This window comes from Manacus candei, unplaced genomic scaffold, assembly GCF_025592945.1.
Source record: "Manacus candei isolate 608988 ecotype Guabito, Panama unplaced genomic scaffold, ASM2559294v1 h1tg000119l, whole genome shotgun sequence".
In the NCBI taxonomy this organism is placed as follows: Eukaryota; Metazoa; Chordata; class Aves; order Passeriformes; family Pipridae; genus Manacus; species Manacus candei.
The window spans coordinates 3,625,023-3,638,117 of record NW_026138167.1 but is presented as its reverse complement, the minus strand read 5'-3'; the positions used below and the strand labels follow the sequence as shown (position 1 = coordinate 3,638,117).

Below are 13,095 nucleotides of genomic sequence, written 5' to 3'. Positions count from 1 at the left end.
GCTGGACAGCCTGGCTTAGGGGGAATTAACCTCTCCCAGATCTCCAAACTATTCTGAGTGCCTTCAGCAGGAGCAAACTTGGGGCCCTTCAACCTTCAGAGAACTGCTGACACACACTTCATGGAGCAAACCAAGAGACTCTATGGTAGGTTTCCTTTCCAGGACAGATCTACGTCCCTGCTCAGTCTCTCCTGGCTTACAGCACACAGTGCAATGCAAACACAGAGTTCATGTTTGTGTTTTCAAGCAAAACTTACCAGTGCTGGGCTCGTTGTAGTATCGACTGATGTAATTGTTCATGTCATCCTCTGAAAGGATAAAAAGGCAGCTGTTAGAAGACAGTTTGTGTCATTAAATGAACTGCATCCCATGGAAGGCTCTCCTCAGCCCTGCACACCCAGAGCACCACCTGTTCTGTGTCTTAGGCCACAAGACCTCAATGCACTAAAGCCCCCATCCCATCCATGCTGTGGCTACAAGCCAACATAGGGTTGGACTATCATTTGTCACAGTTCTTCACGGCACCACACTGGGAATGAGGCATTCTGGGTTCCAAAGGAAACGTGCTCTGTGGTCTTTCCAGAGACTGGCACGGGGCTGACCAGTTCCCCAGGCCCAGCCCCTCACTGTTGTAAAGACAAGTCTAACACTGGTTTTTCCCTGGGCAGCAGGGCCCTCCCCTCCTGCACAGGGCACACGGAGAAACCTGGTATTTATCCTGACCCAAGGGCACTGGCACAGACAGACCCACTCCTGCTGTACATTGACACCTCCGAGTTACCTCCTTCCCCATGGTGACACCTCAGAAAAGGAGGCACCATGTACCAGTTTAATGTGTAATTCTCTACTTCTAAGATAAAGTCTTTTTTTTTCATTTTGAATGAATGGAGAGTTATTTTGGTGTATATAACACATACATACAAAATATACAGCATAATGTTAACATTACATTCTAACCTACTAAAAAGAATTGTACAAATCAAGGGTGTAGTACATACACAAGAGCTACAGCTGTACTTCAGTAACAGCAAGTTACAGACGATGATGTGACCACAGAAGGGAAAGAAGCAGCCCTACTGCATGTACAGATTTTAGATGCTGCAGATGACACTGGGATTTTGTGTTATTTTACAGAAAAGCAGAACATTTTACTGTTGTGGAAAAAGCAAATAACAAACTCCTCTTGTTGCAGTTCTGAGCAGAAGGCAAACAGCATTGGCAGTCCAGGAGAATGTCAAGCTTACAAGCAACCTGACCTGCCCAATTTGCGGTGTATCTGCGCTCTAAAAGCATTCTCTCCTTTTAAGTGCTCTTTTTGATACCATGTTTCAGAAACCCATGCTCATCCCTTTGAGCCAGATTTCCTTCGTCCCCCTGGGTCTCTGTGGCTACAGTCCTGCCTCATCACAGCACATTGCGGTTTGCAGGTGAAAGAAACAGATGTTTTCTGGGGAACACTTTCCTCACACAACAAGACCCAAACCACCAAGCACTCTGTACCTGAAATAGCTGCACTCATAAGAAGGCAATCTAACCTGACACTGAAAGGCAATGTGGTTGTTTTCCTGGTTTCATTGGATCTTAAAAGCTTTTTCGGCCCTTGTTGATCTTTAAATGCCTGCAGTCAGAGGTGTGCTTTGTGCTAATGTCTGAGTTTAAAAAAGAGGCCTCAGAGTAGCTCAAGGCAATGCCGCTGAATTAGGAGTACATTGCGAGGCTTTCCAGCTATCTGCTGCTAAAATACACTTCATTTCAATCATGCATAATTGATACTCTCAGTGCCACCAAACCTTCCAGCCGTACAGACACAGGTTCGAGTTCAGGCATGGAGCCTTCACTACATCAGGAAATACCTGTGTGGATGTACTTCTGGCAGGGTACTTTCAGCATATTTAACTTGGAGTCCAATTCTAAGCAGCCAAACAAGGAAAACAGCACTGCAGTGTGGCTGGATGAGGGCACGCTCTGTGTGCAGGGTCACCCTCCTTGTCACCTGGCAAGAGCCACGAAAGGGTTCCTCTGGCTCCCACTACAGTCTGCCCCAAATGCCAAGATGCTTTGCACCAAAGACAGAAAACAACTTGGAAAAGTTACTCACCTGCTTTTCAAGCCTTAAGACAAGGCTCAAATCAAGTCCTCTTTAGGACTGCACACGTTTACTGGCCACCTGTCTGTCAACTAAACAATGTACCAGGGCACTATTTCCAAAGAGATCAGTTGTGTTCAAACCAAAGAGGATCCAACTGGTCCTTATGTCAGCAATGCCAAGGCCCTGGGAAGGAAATCCAGTAATGCACTGCCTCAGCTCCCTTTGAGTGCTGAGGAGAATCACCACTGTCCTGACCCTGCATGTGACCACTTGCACACAAGGCTGGGGGAGCTGCCCAGCTGCCACTGTTACATTACTATGTGATGGCCTTATTAATGCAATTGCTTATCATTGCTTATCTATTTAGATACAAATAAAATATATATGCATAAATAGACTGCATGTGTATATAAAATATAAAACATACACATTTTTTAACCTTGAATAGTTTCTTATTAATAAAACCCAATAAAGAGTAATGGAATAACAACAGCAGAATAAATATTTCAACAACAGATTAAGTTTCTGAATCATTACATTAAAGCAAACTGACAATTAACAAACTCAGCTGAGCCATATGGGAGTCTCAACTGCTTTGGGCATTGAAGGCTATAAACAATTCCAGTTACCTCCCATTATATTCTACATTGCTGAAAAAAAGGAGCTCAAAACAATGCAACAAATATACAACTGAAAGCACCTACTTGTGCATATGAAATGTATACACAAAGCCAGAGTACAGTAGTGCACATTCCCATGGGACACTGCTGAAGTGTTCCTGGTGATTCCAAGGAGATGAAGACCCTGCTGCTTGGTGTGAGTCTCATGGGGTCAGGAGTGCAGCTGGTGGCACACGGGAAGTTTGTAGGAGCAAGCAGGGGAGACCAGTTTTTACAAGAGGGGCAGATGACTTCTATTATTTAAATTCTACACAGTGTTTTCTGCTGTTGGTCTATTTTAGTTTCAGCTCCAGAAAGGGAGTTGTCTTAAGATGTAGTTCATTCTTCATAGTTACCCTGTTTGCTTAAAGCTTTTTTTTATTTCTACCACCTTAGAATTTTCAAGATCCAGAAAATTTAATTTTTCTCCTTTCCTAGAAAGAAGTCCATCTCCTCCAATACACAGAAATGTTACCTGCACTTCCTTTTCCAAAGACAAACTTTGCATCCTTAGCCATAAGGATGCCCTAATGATATTTATAGTAAATTAAAGGACTGGCAGTAAGTAGAAAGGAAAAGCATTTTCCTCTTAATTCCCCTGAAAACGGCAATCTTAGGAAAATGTCTATGGATGGTGATTGGGATCCTCTTGTTGTACCAAGAGGAATCACAGAAACATTTCTGTTGGAAAAGGCCTTTAAGATCGAGTCCAACAGTAAATCTAACACTGCCAAGCCCTCTGTGCCACATCTGCCCAGCATGAGTGACCCCCAGGAAATCTGTGTGACAGGAAATGTGGTGACAAGTCCGGTGATGAAGATCTAGAAGTTGTGAGCGGAGAGGGCAGAAGGGCAAGAGTGAGGCAGCTCTTCCCTGTTGTGAACACGGATGGTTCTACAATCTTCCCTGGAAAGGGGAGTGATGGGAAGCAGCACTGTGGAGGAATTCAGCTGAGAGATTCTGCTGAGCAGGGTCAGGAGGGAGCAGAACAGGCTGCTCTCTGTGGTCCACGAGCAGCAGTTGCTCAAGCTGTGTGGGGTGACAACTGTAAGGGGTGAGGCAGCCGCGTAAGGCGGGACCACAAACGGGTGGTGGGGCTGACTCCAGCATGATCAGGACTTGCACTAGACAGAAGGGAATGTCTGGTTGGGAAGGTGTCTCAGACTCTGACTTACCTCACACAAAACCAGCCTCCCCTGACACTGTAACCAACCCCCTCTGCAAGGCTGTGAAGTGCAGTGAAGTGAAGTCCCATCTCAGCCTGCTGTCCAAAATCTCTGTTATTGAAAAAACGTGTGGTTCTTGGTCAGGATCTGTCTGACAGCCACTGGATTTTGTCTGATGAAGGTTTCCAAGTTATCTGCTTGTACTTTTCCTGCAGGACTCAAAACACACACTGCAATGGTTCAGGGAGTAATAAACTATTTAGAGTACAGTGCCATATAATCTCATCTGACCCAAGAGACAACATTGCAATCTCTCTCTCTTGGCCCTATAAAAACCTAATAAATTTGGTGAAACACATAAATGACATTCCACCCAAGGCAGATATCTTCCAGTTCTATAATGCCTCAATAGTGATCTTTAATTGTTTCATCAATGCCTTTAGTGAATGATCTGCAACTCCCCTGCATACAATAAATACCATTTACACATCTTTCAGATTAGAGGTCTTAAAAATGGGGATTTATTTTGAAATATTTCATTATTATTTTATTGCCACTGATTGTGCTGCCTTCTGTTTCTCCAAGCTGAATTTTCTGAACTGGAAGGTTATTTTTGCTGCTGTGTAGCCTCCCCCTGAGGTAGTAATGTCTTACCCCAACTTCCCTCCAGAAAGCAATCTTTGCTAGGAGGTTTCTAAAGAAGCAGATCTTTCATCTGTTTGTGCCAAAAGGAACCAGGAGTAGCCAGCTGGCACTTTCCAGGAGACTTCCCTTGCTTCTGGTTTTAAGGCAGGTTGCCACATCAGTGCAGGCTGCAGTACTGAACAACTGTTAATTCACACCGATATCCAGTCCCTGCAGGGGCTGGATGGATGCCTGAGCACATGGATAATCCATCTCGAGAGGAACTGTAAACTCAGCGTGCACAGAAAACAGAGCAACAGATTCAGCCTGGTTCTAAGTAAGAAATCAACCTGAGATGGAAGTCACTGTGCAAAGGGAAATCCTGGGATTTGGAACTGGGTCTGTTATCAGCAGATGCTGCTGGGACAGAAAACCAAAATCCAAAGGCCCTTGCTTCAGCAGATCATGCAGCAAGAACACCACGTGCTGACCTGAGCAGGGCTGAGGTGCAGCACAGCTGTGCCAGCGTGGCTGGTGGCTGTGGGTACAGGGTGGCCTGGGGGACCTCTCACTGCTCTTTTCAACCTTGTTCTCTATGAATAGGGATCAGCAGATCCACATCTGAGTTGGCTCATTACAGACAGCCCAAAGCATTCAGAGGAACTTGAGTCTGTCTCTGAAACAGCCACATTTGTTGAGTTTAAAACACAAAGGTTGAGAAAGGACATGGCTACCATCAAAACAATTATCTGCTGGGTAATCATCAGGGAAAGAGAAGAATAAATTAAGCAGAAGGATTCAAGAACAAATTGTTGTAAACTGGCAACAAATAAATGTACTCTGAGAATTAGGAAAAGAGTTCCAATACTTTAGAAAATGAGCTGGTGGAACTGCTCTGATGGTGGAGGAGGGCAGAACACATCCCTGTTGTCACATGGAGCACCATCTGCTTATGAAAGGGGCTGCACACTTGGACAGTGGAAAACATTCCAGTTCTGTGTTCCTTTACCTGTCAGCAATGTCTTCACACCTCTTCACATTAATGATGAGAGACAACTCCAGCCTCACATGCGTGACTGTGCACTCACCACTTCTGGAAGTGAGGAGTTTCTACTCCACCCATTTGGTGAATATGGAATGCAAGAGCCAAACTTCACTAACTGCACACACATTTATGTAAGTGTTGCTTAAGGTTTACTTCCTTTGATTCCTGCCTGGATGCTCAGTGCACAGAGAACCACAAAGCCTGAAGGAGGCACCTAGAGAGAAGCCAAATTGAAGGGGAGTGCACTTAGGATACAACTATTTCCAGGACTAGGCTTCAAAGTAGATACATTTCAACATTTGAAAATAACCATAAACTATTTTTTATCTATTGTTTTGCACTAGCAGGACTCTCTCAGAGCACTAACAGATGATCACCAAAGAAACTGGCTTAGAGTTTAAAAGCATCCAACCAGCTCAGACTGCCTTGCAAGGAACAACTGACACAATCCTGACAAAAAAAGTGCCCTGCTTTGCCTTCTCAAACAGCTTATGAATAATCTTAGGAGAAGCCCTCTGAAGCTCCAGAATTTTTCACGCTCCCCTCCCAATATCCTACTTTCTTCACTTACAAAACATGGGTATCTACAGGGAGAGTAAGCTTTACTTTTCTCTAAAGCATGATCATAAATTGCAGCAGTCCCCCAAAGCAAAAGACTTAGTGCTAACCCCATAAAAATGGAAATTTGACTCAGAACAGTTAAAATAAGCTTTTGGCGATGTGAAGTCCCAGTTCTTGCTCAAAGGAATAGAAGGGTGGCATATTAATCTTACACTATGGCAGTACTGTAGAATTTCAAAAACTGAAATGATATATGCAGGAAAATGAGGAATTTCCACTAGGGACTCTAATTCATATATTATGGGAGAGATTAAAGAATAATAAATTTTGGAAGGAAGTATTAATGGCTAGATGGGGCACTGTGAACCTGGCATTCCCTGAAGCCTGGAACTTTGTATACCAAACACTAAAAATGATTTGTGCAGGACCAGAAAACATTAGTTGTTATTCTGACCATGACCAGTTACATACTGTATGAGGTAAGAAGTCCTTTATAATTTAGAACTTCCTTTATAATTTAGAGATTAATAGATAGGATAATATTTGCCATTATGTCAAATGGCAACCATGTCTGGGAAGAAGAAAGGAGCACTTAGGATACTTCCCTTGCTCTTAGAGAAAGGCTGACCACAATGAAAATCATTAGTGATGCTGCATTCACATGCAGCAGCTCTCAGCCCAAGCTCTTCACAAACAGAGGCAGGGAAGGTAAAGTGCTCCCAGTGCAGCAAATGTCAGAGCTCTGCCCTGGGCCTGCAGCTCCTCAAGCCCTGCCCTTCTCTTGGGTCTGTCATCCTTCCTGGTGTCGATACTGGTACCTTTTGACTTGCAGGCTGAAGCCTGTGTTTCAGCCTTCACCTTTGTCTGCTCTGGAGATCAAGTTTTTGGCAAGAGAAATAAAATGTCAATTCGAAGCAAGTTAAAGGTGAAAAAAATTCCTGCTTCTTAACTAAATTAATTAGGAAATACCCTATATTCATATATTTTCCACAGAGTTATTCCTGCTATGTCAGGAGGTCTCTTGTGAACTGCTGTGGGGAGACAGAAGCGTGTGAGGCAGCACCCAGCTCACTGTTCACAGAATTAGCACAGAGACATCTTGCAGCTGTATGGCCTCAAGACATGATCCCTCAAAAGGAGGCATGAAATGTTTGCTGGGGAGTTATGGGAGGGCCCACTGTCCATCTGACCAGAGCTCTTGCTTCTCCTGGTCTGGTACCTGCAATTAGGGCACTTTAAAGTAAGAGATCTGCAGAAGGAAAAGCAAGGTGAAAACAGACACTGAAAGTTCCCAAATCAGCCAGAACAGCTCTCCTGGTGCAGGTCACAGTGGGTGTCTCTGCACAAATTCCCTGAGGTGCTACATGTACCACGTGATATTGGGGTAACCTGACTTACTTTACTGAATGCTGTCATAAATGGTTGCACAAAATCCAGTGTAAATACCAGAGTACAAGCTACAGTTGCCCCTGAGGAGCTTTAACTTATGCACTATCCCATAAAACTTCCAGGTAGGGAAATGTGTAAAAAGTCTCAATGCTTTCTTACTCCATAAGTATGGAGTGGTGAGGTATTCTGCACTGAATGTTTCCATTGTTCCATACAGATGGGGGAAATAAGATTAGCCTGAGATGGAATATCCCATCTTCTCATGCAGTATGTTCTCTAGCCAACTTTAAGCTTGCTGCTTTGGCAGCATTCAGTGCTCTCAGAAGACAGTGATTTTTTGAAGGCTGACAAAGTTACGTTTGGCAAAAACACATGCATTCCATTCCATCCCCGAGCCTCAGGTGTTATATGTAGGGCTAATGTTCTGCCAGAGCGTAAAAGAACAGCACATCAGAGCCTGTTCTGCCAAACAGCTGAATCGTGGCTTTGAACTGTTGCTTTTCTTTTGACAGTATTAGTGACTTGGTCCCTTATTTCTCCTCTAACTAATCAGTGCAACAGGCAACTGCAGATATGTTTCAAAGCTCACAAGTGCCATGTGGCACACAGGATGATTAACTGCAGCCATCACTCTGGATTCTTTTAAGGAGGAAAAACACAGCTTCGAGAAAATGGATGCAAAGCAATCCCTAATGTGGTCTGACACAGAGGGTAACTTGCAAAACGTAACACTTGACCCAAAAGTCAGGAGTTAAAACATTGGTGGCTGAATTCCCAGGCAGAGCAAGTGGTGTGGAAAGCCCTGAAGACAGCCCAGCCAGTGTAACTGCAGCACGGGAGAATGGGAGGGTACAGGAACTGTCTGGATGGTCTGTGCTCCGCAAAGCCACGTCTCAGGAGTACTGCACATGCCTCAGCAGGGGGGGAGATGGAAGATCCTACACCAGCTGGATATCCCCTTCCCACAGAGTGCACACAGAGGCACCTTCTGCCAAAGCCATGCCCTTCTTCCATCCCACACACCACTGGCAGCTTTGGCTAATATATGGTCAGAATGGCCATGGTGAAGAAGATACTGGTAGCAAAGTGATGATGGTGAAAGCTGCTGTAGCAACTGCCAGAATATTACTGGGAGTAGAAGTTGGTGCTGGGAGAGCAAGCCCCAGCTGAGGTGGGGAGGGAGAAAAATGAGGCAGGACTGGCTCATGATCCTTCCTCCCCAGAGGTAACTGCCTTCTCAAGCTGTGAGGTGAGGTTTCAAAGTTACACAGAAGCACTGCTAGTGCAGGATTCAGAGCCTGGATAGCTTACTACTTCTTTCTTTGCAAAACAGTCCAGGAAATTACATGCAAAATCCTCTATCTCAATTGCCTGTTACCTGGATTATGAACTAAAGCACTGAATGCTACTGCTGAGTGTGTGGTTTCTTATGCAGAACTGGGCCCCTTCTCAGCAGCTCAGTGTGATGGCAGAGACCACAGACTGCTGTCCCTTGCTAGAGGAACACAGGGAAATTTTTTCTGTCCAACTCCTGCCTCATTCAACATAAACCTATTAAAATTGTTAAAACAGAGTCACCCTAATTTAGGTTGCAATAAGACAAGCACCCAATGCATCTACAAAGACTTTGTATGTAATATATGATACAATGCACCAGATAAATGTCCTCTGGTACTTTCAGATGATTTCTGGGAATCAGAAATTAATTCTGCCTACTCAGTATAAATATAACCCAAACATAACATAACTGCACCTCACCCAATCTATAAAGTAATGCATGTTTTCTTATTTGCTGAATATCTTTTTTCAGTGAAAAGTATGAGTCTCTCTCATCAAGCAACCTAACTCAATGCAGAAATCAATCTTGAAGATCGTGTGTCTACTTTGTTGCAAGTGTGGGCAGAATTTTACAGGGAGACACAAATAATGAGTAACCATGTTAATCTGGACGTTAATCTGGACGTTAATCTGGACGTTAATCTGGAATAAATACCTTGGACAGAAGAATTTTTAGATGATCTCCACAGCACTAAAATTTCAGCAAGCCTCCTTACAATGTGAGCAACACTTCATTTCCAAATGTAACCCTCAAGGAACACATACATAAATTATAATATATCCACTGGGAAAACCTCTGAAATACTACAAAAAAGGGGGAAATGCATTTTAGGGGGCAGTCTGCTCAACTGTCTGCTTTTAAATACAATTTCATATCAGGAATAATTAATGGCTTCACTGTGGTTAGTACTTAGATATTATAAAGAGAAAAAAACAAAACAATTTCTACATGCTTTCATTACTCTGTAGAGAAAGGAAAGGATGATAATTTGAAAATGTCTGGTGTGCTTTTTCTCTTACAGATTTTGATTGAAGTATCTGTGCCTTGAATTTTAAGGAGTTTGACTGATGTAAAGATAACATGCAAACCTCTAATTCCAACATATTCACATACTGCTCATCTACCAAAATAATCAAGCTAAGATGTCCAAGGAAGACTAACATACCACTAAGGTAAACAGGGTTGTCTCCTCTGGAATATTACATTAAATGTTACCAAAAGCAGGACACATCCTGCACTCCATTGTAAGGGCTGCAGGATCACAGGAAAAAGAGCTATGTCTTGTGCAGAAAAAACTTCAGGTCTAATACTTATATAATAAAAACTGATCCAAGCAAATATAACTCTTGGTATTTCCCTGAACCACACATCTACAGACACCAGAGTGCTCCTCACCACAGCCACACGGCACTCAGACATGAGATGCCTACGCTGCACATCCCTCCTTCCCTGGCACCACAGCTGCCTGTCCAACACTGGCAGTTTTAAGCAGCCTGGTGAGAGCAAAGCCTCCAGGCAAGGCAAGCCCCACAGCTTGGGTCCTCTCCAAACCACAGAAATGCAAGTGGCCAAAGACCAAAACTGTTTTTCAGTGTTCTTCTCCATTTCCCTGCTTTTACCTCTGAGTGATTATCCTTTGGCCAATTCTCATTTGGCTTCTGCTTCTTTAGTGTTTGATGGATCTAATCATGAGGACACCGGGAAGGTACATCATAGTCATTTTCTTCCCGAGGCATTTCTTTGGCTCTGTTTAGAACCTGCTCACAAATACAACAACAGCTCCTGCCACTTTGGAGCAGATGTGGCCTCTCTGTAAGGGTGGGAAACTGCAGTCCCCAGCGACGAAATCAATTCCCCGCCACAGTGGAGGTGTTTAGAGGGCTCAGTAACTCCCTGTAAGGGCTCAGCTGTGCAGCACTCACCTCGGGGAGGTCGCAGCTCCGTGATGTTCTCGGTGGCTTCGTCGTCCGAATCGTCCGTCGCCACCACCTTGTACCTCTTGCTGCTCTGCTTGTTCAGGACGTGTGGGACCTGCAGCGCGGCCTCTCTCTCTGCAGCGAGGTCCAGATCCTGCTGAGCAAGGTGGGCCCTCAGCTGCCTGATTTCAAACTAGAGCGAAAAACAACACCACATACTGATGTCATATGAGCATGGCCAGAGGTTTATATTCTACAGGTGGGGACCTATTACTCATTTGATCACTAAACCACTACAGTCTGGTGAAACAGATACAGTGTGGTTGGGCCAGGACACGAGTCCAGGCTGCTCCCCCAGAGCCCATAGGAGTGGGACCACTGCTCACACAATCTAAAGGTAAGGACTGTCTCATGCTGGTCTTCTATTTTGTACAGCTACCTCCTGAAGATAAGATTTTGGCCAATTTTTAACAAATCTAACTGCTAAATCAAATGTAACCTTTATACAAAAAGACCACTCTTAACAGGCATTTAGAGATTTAGGTTCATGACAAATACCCCTAACACACTAGACTTCGTAATGAGGGTTTCAGTGGAGGGGAGGTTCTCTGAGCAGCACCTGGAATGGTCCTCTCTCACTAACTGGGCAAGGAGAGGGACACCACAGTCCTCTTCTGTCTTGAAATCTTCTGTACTCAACAGTGTGCAGGAAACCCTGAGGAAGGTTACCACTTTTCTGGCCACGCCTCTCAAATATGTGAGCCATGGCAGTTGAACACTTTCTGCAACCAGAATGGGATTTGCCTCACGACTGGTGTTATAAAGCAGACACCTGACAAAAAGACAGAAGCTACCAGGTACCATCTGACTGATGGACACAGCACATTTCTCTTGTATTTGACAACCACACGTCTTCCACCAGGCAAAAAGAAAAACAGTTTTTCTGGAGAGGCTGCAGAGACCCTTTAAACCTTTATGTAAGCACTATAAAATCCCCGCTGCCACGCAGCACAGCTATAGAGATGCAAGGCAGAGTTTCTCTTTTCTAAACTCTTTTTAAGATCGGCAGTACAGCAGTGATCAAATCATGTGTAATTACAGCGAGTCTGAGAGGGAAAAGCAAATGAGGCAAGTAATAGGCTCAGGCATTCAAAATCCAGCATTGCTGGGCCTCCCCTAGTTCAGGGCCTGAGGATCCTTTACCGAGCATGATGCTGTGTCGAGCCTCGCTGCACCTGCCACTGCACATTCACAGCACAGATGGGATTAGCACCTCCACGCCTGAAAACTGGTGTGCAACAGCATGTAGGCTAAATGAACCCGCTTCTGGCTCTCCCCTCTCAGATGCTGACTCAAATCTACTCTGCTGTCAGATTTTGGAACCCATCAGCAGACCCAGCCTGTTCAGACAGGGCGCAAACACCAGACATGCTGCAGAGCACCAGTAGCTCCTCCAAGCTGTGTAAGCAACTGCAGGGGAAACAAGACAGAGTTTCCACAGATTTTGGAAAGAAAAAAAGGATTCCAGTTTGCCACACCTAGAGACTATCTGCTTTCCAGAGCATACAGGAAGAAACTACAACTGGAAGGCCCACTGCAGGACACAAATCTAGAAAGCAAAGGGGCAGTTCAAACTTTCCAGGTCACATTCAAACCACCTAATACAGGGATCTAACAAAGCACACAGCTTTTCCTCTGTCTTTAAATCTGCGAACAGAGGCCTGGCAGCTGCAAACAGCTGGCTGCATGGAATGCTCATTGCTCTTAACCAAAGGTCTGCAGTGGCAGTCAGGAGTCAGGTGGAATCAGCAAATGTCAAAACACAGCCCTGCCCCTTGATTTCCTGCTGGTGGGTTTGTGTTAACCTATTAGCTAGGAGGAATTAGCAAACTGGTACTGCTAACTCTGTTCCCAGCCAGCCCAAAGCTCCCTGAGGATTAAGGTGCTTGTGCCATACCCAGAAGTGCCAGTATGGACATAGGGAATTTCAGGTTTCATCCTTGACTTGAAAAAAAAAAAAAAAGGAATGACAAAAGAGCTTACATTCCACCTTTGAAGGGAAAAAGATACCCCTTCAGACACTCCTTTGGTTTAATGGAAATAATGCACTTAAACATGAGAAGCAAAAAACACATCTGGAGATTTTTTCTTTATGCTGCCTAGCTCAAACCAAAAGGCAGTAAGAATTAGGGATAATTTCTGTTTTTCTACATTTCATGCTTCATCCTTCAAAAACATTCCTGTGTGTCAGAAAAAGAAATACTGCTACTAAAATGCTTAATTCTGGCCTAGAAGCAGGATACGATT

The 13,095-nt window shown here is 44.3% G+C and overlaps 1 protein-coding gene across 2 annotated transcripts in view; it reads right to left on the bottom strand.

Moving 5' to 3' along the window:
• The window catches only part of TMEM266 (transmembrane protein 266), a 60,142-nt gene that overhangs the window by 6,800 nt on the left and 40,247 nt on the right, over positions 1 to 13,095 (bottom strand). For both annotated transcript variants that reach the window (XM_051770361.1, XM_051770362.1), the window contains 2 exons: positions 10,795 to 10,981; positions 258 to 308 (listed from right to left, as the gene is read on the bottom strand). In XM_051770361.1, the coding sequence (XP_051626321.1) occupies positions 258 to 308; positions 10,795 to 10,981 (238 nt within the window). The remainder of the gene's footprint in view (positions 1 to 257; positions 309 to 10,794; positions 10,982 to 13,095) is intronic.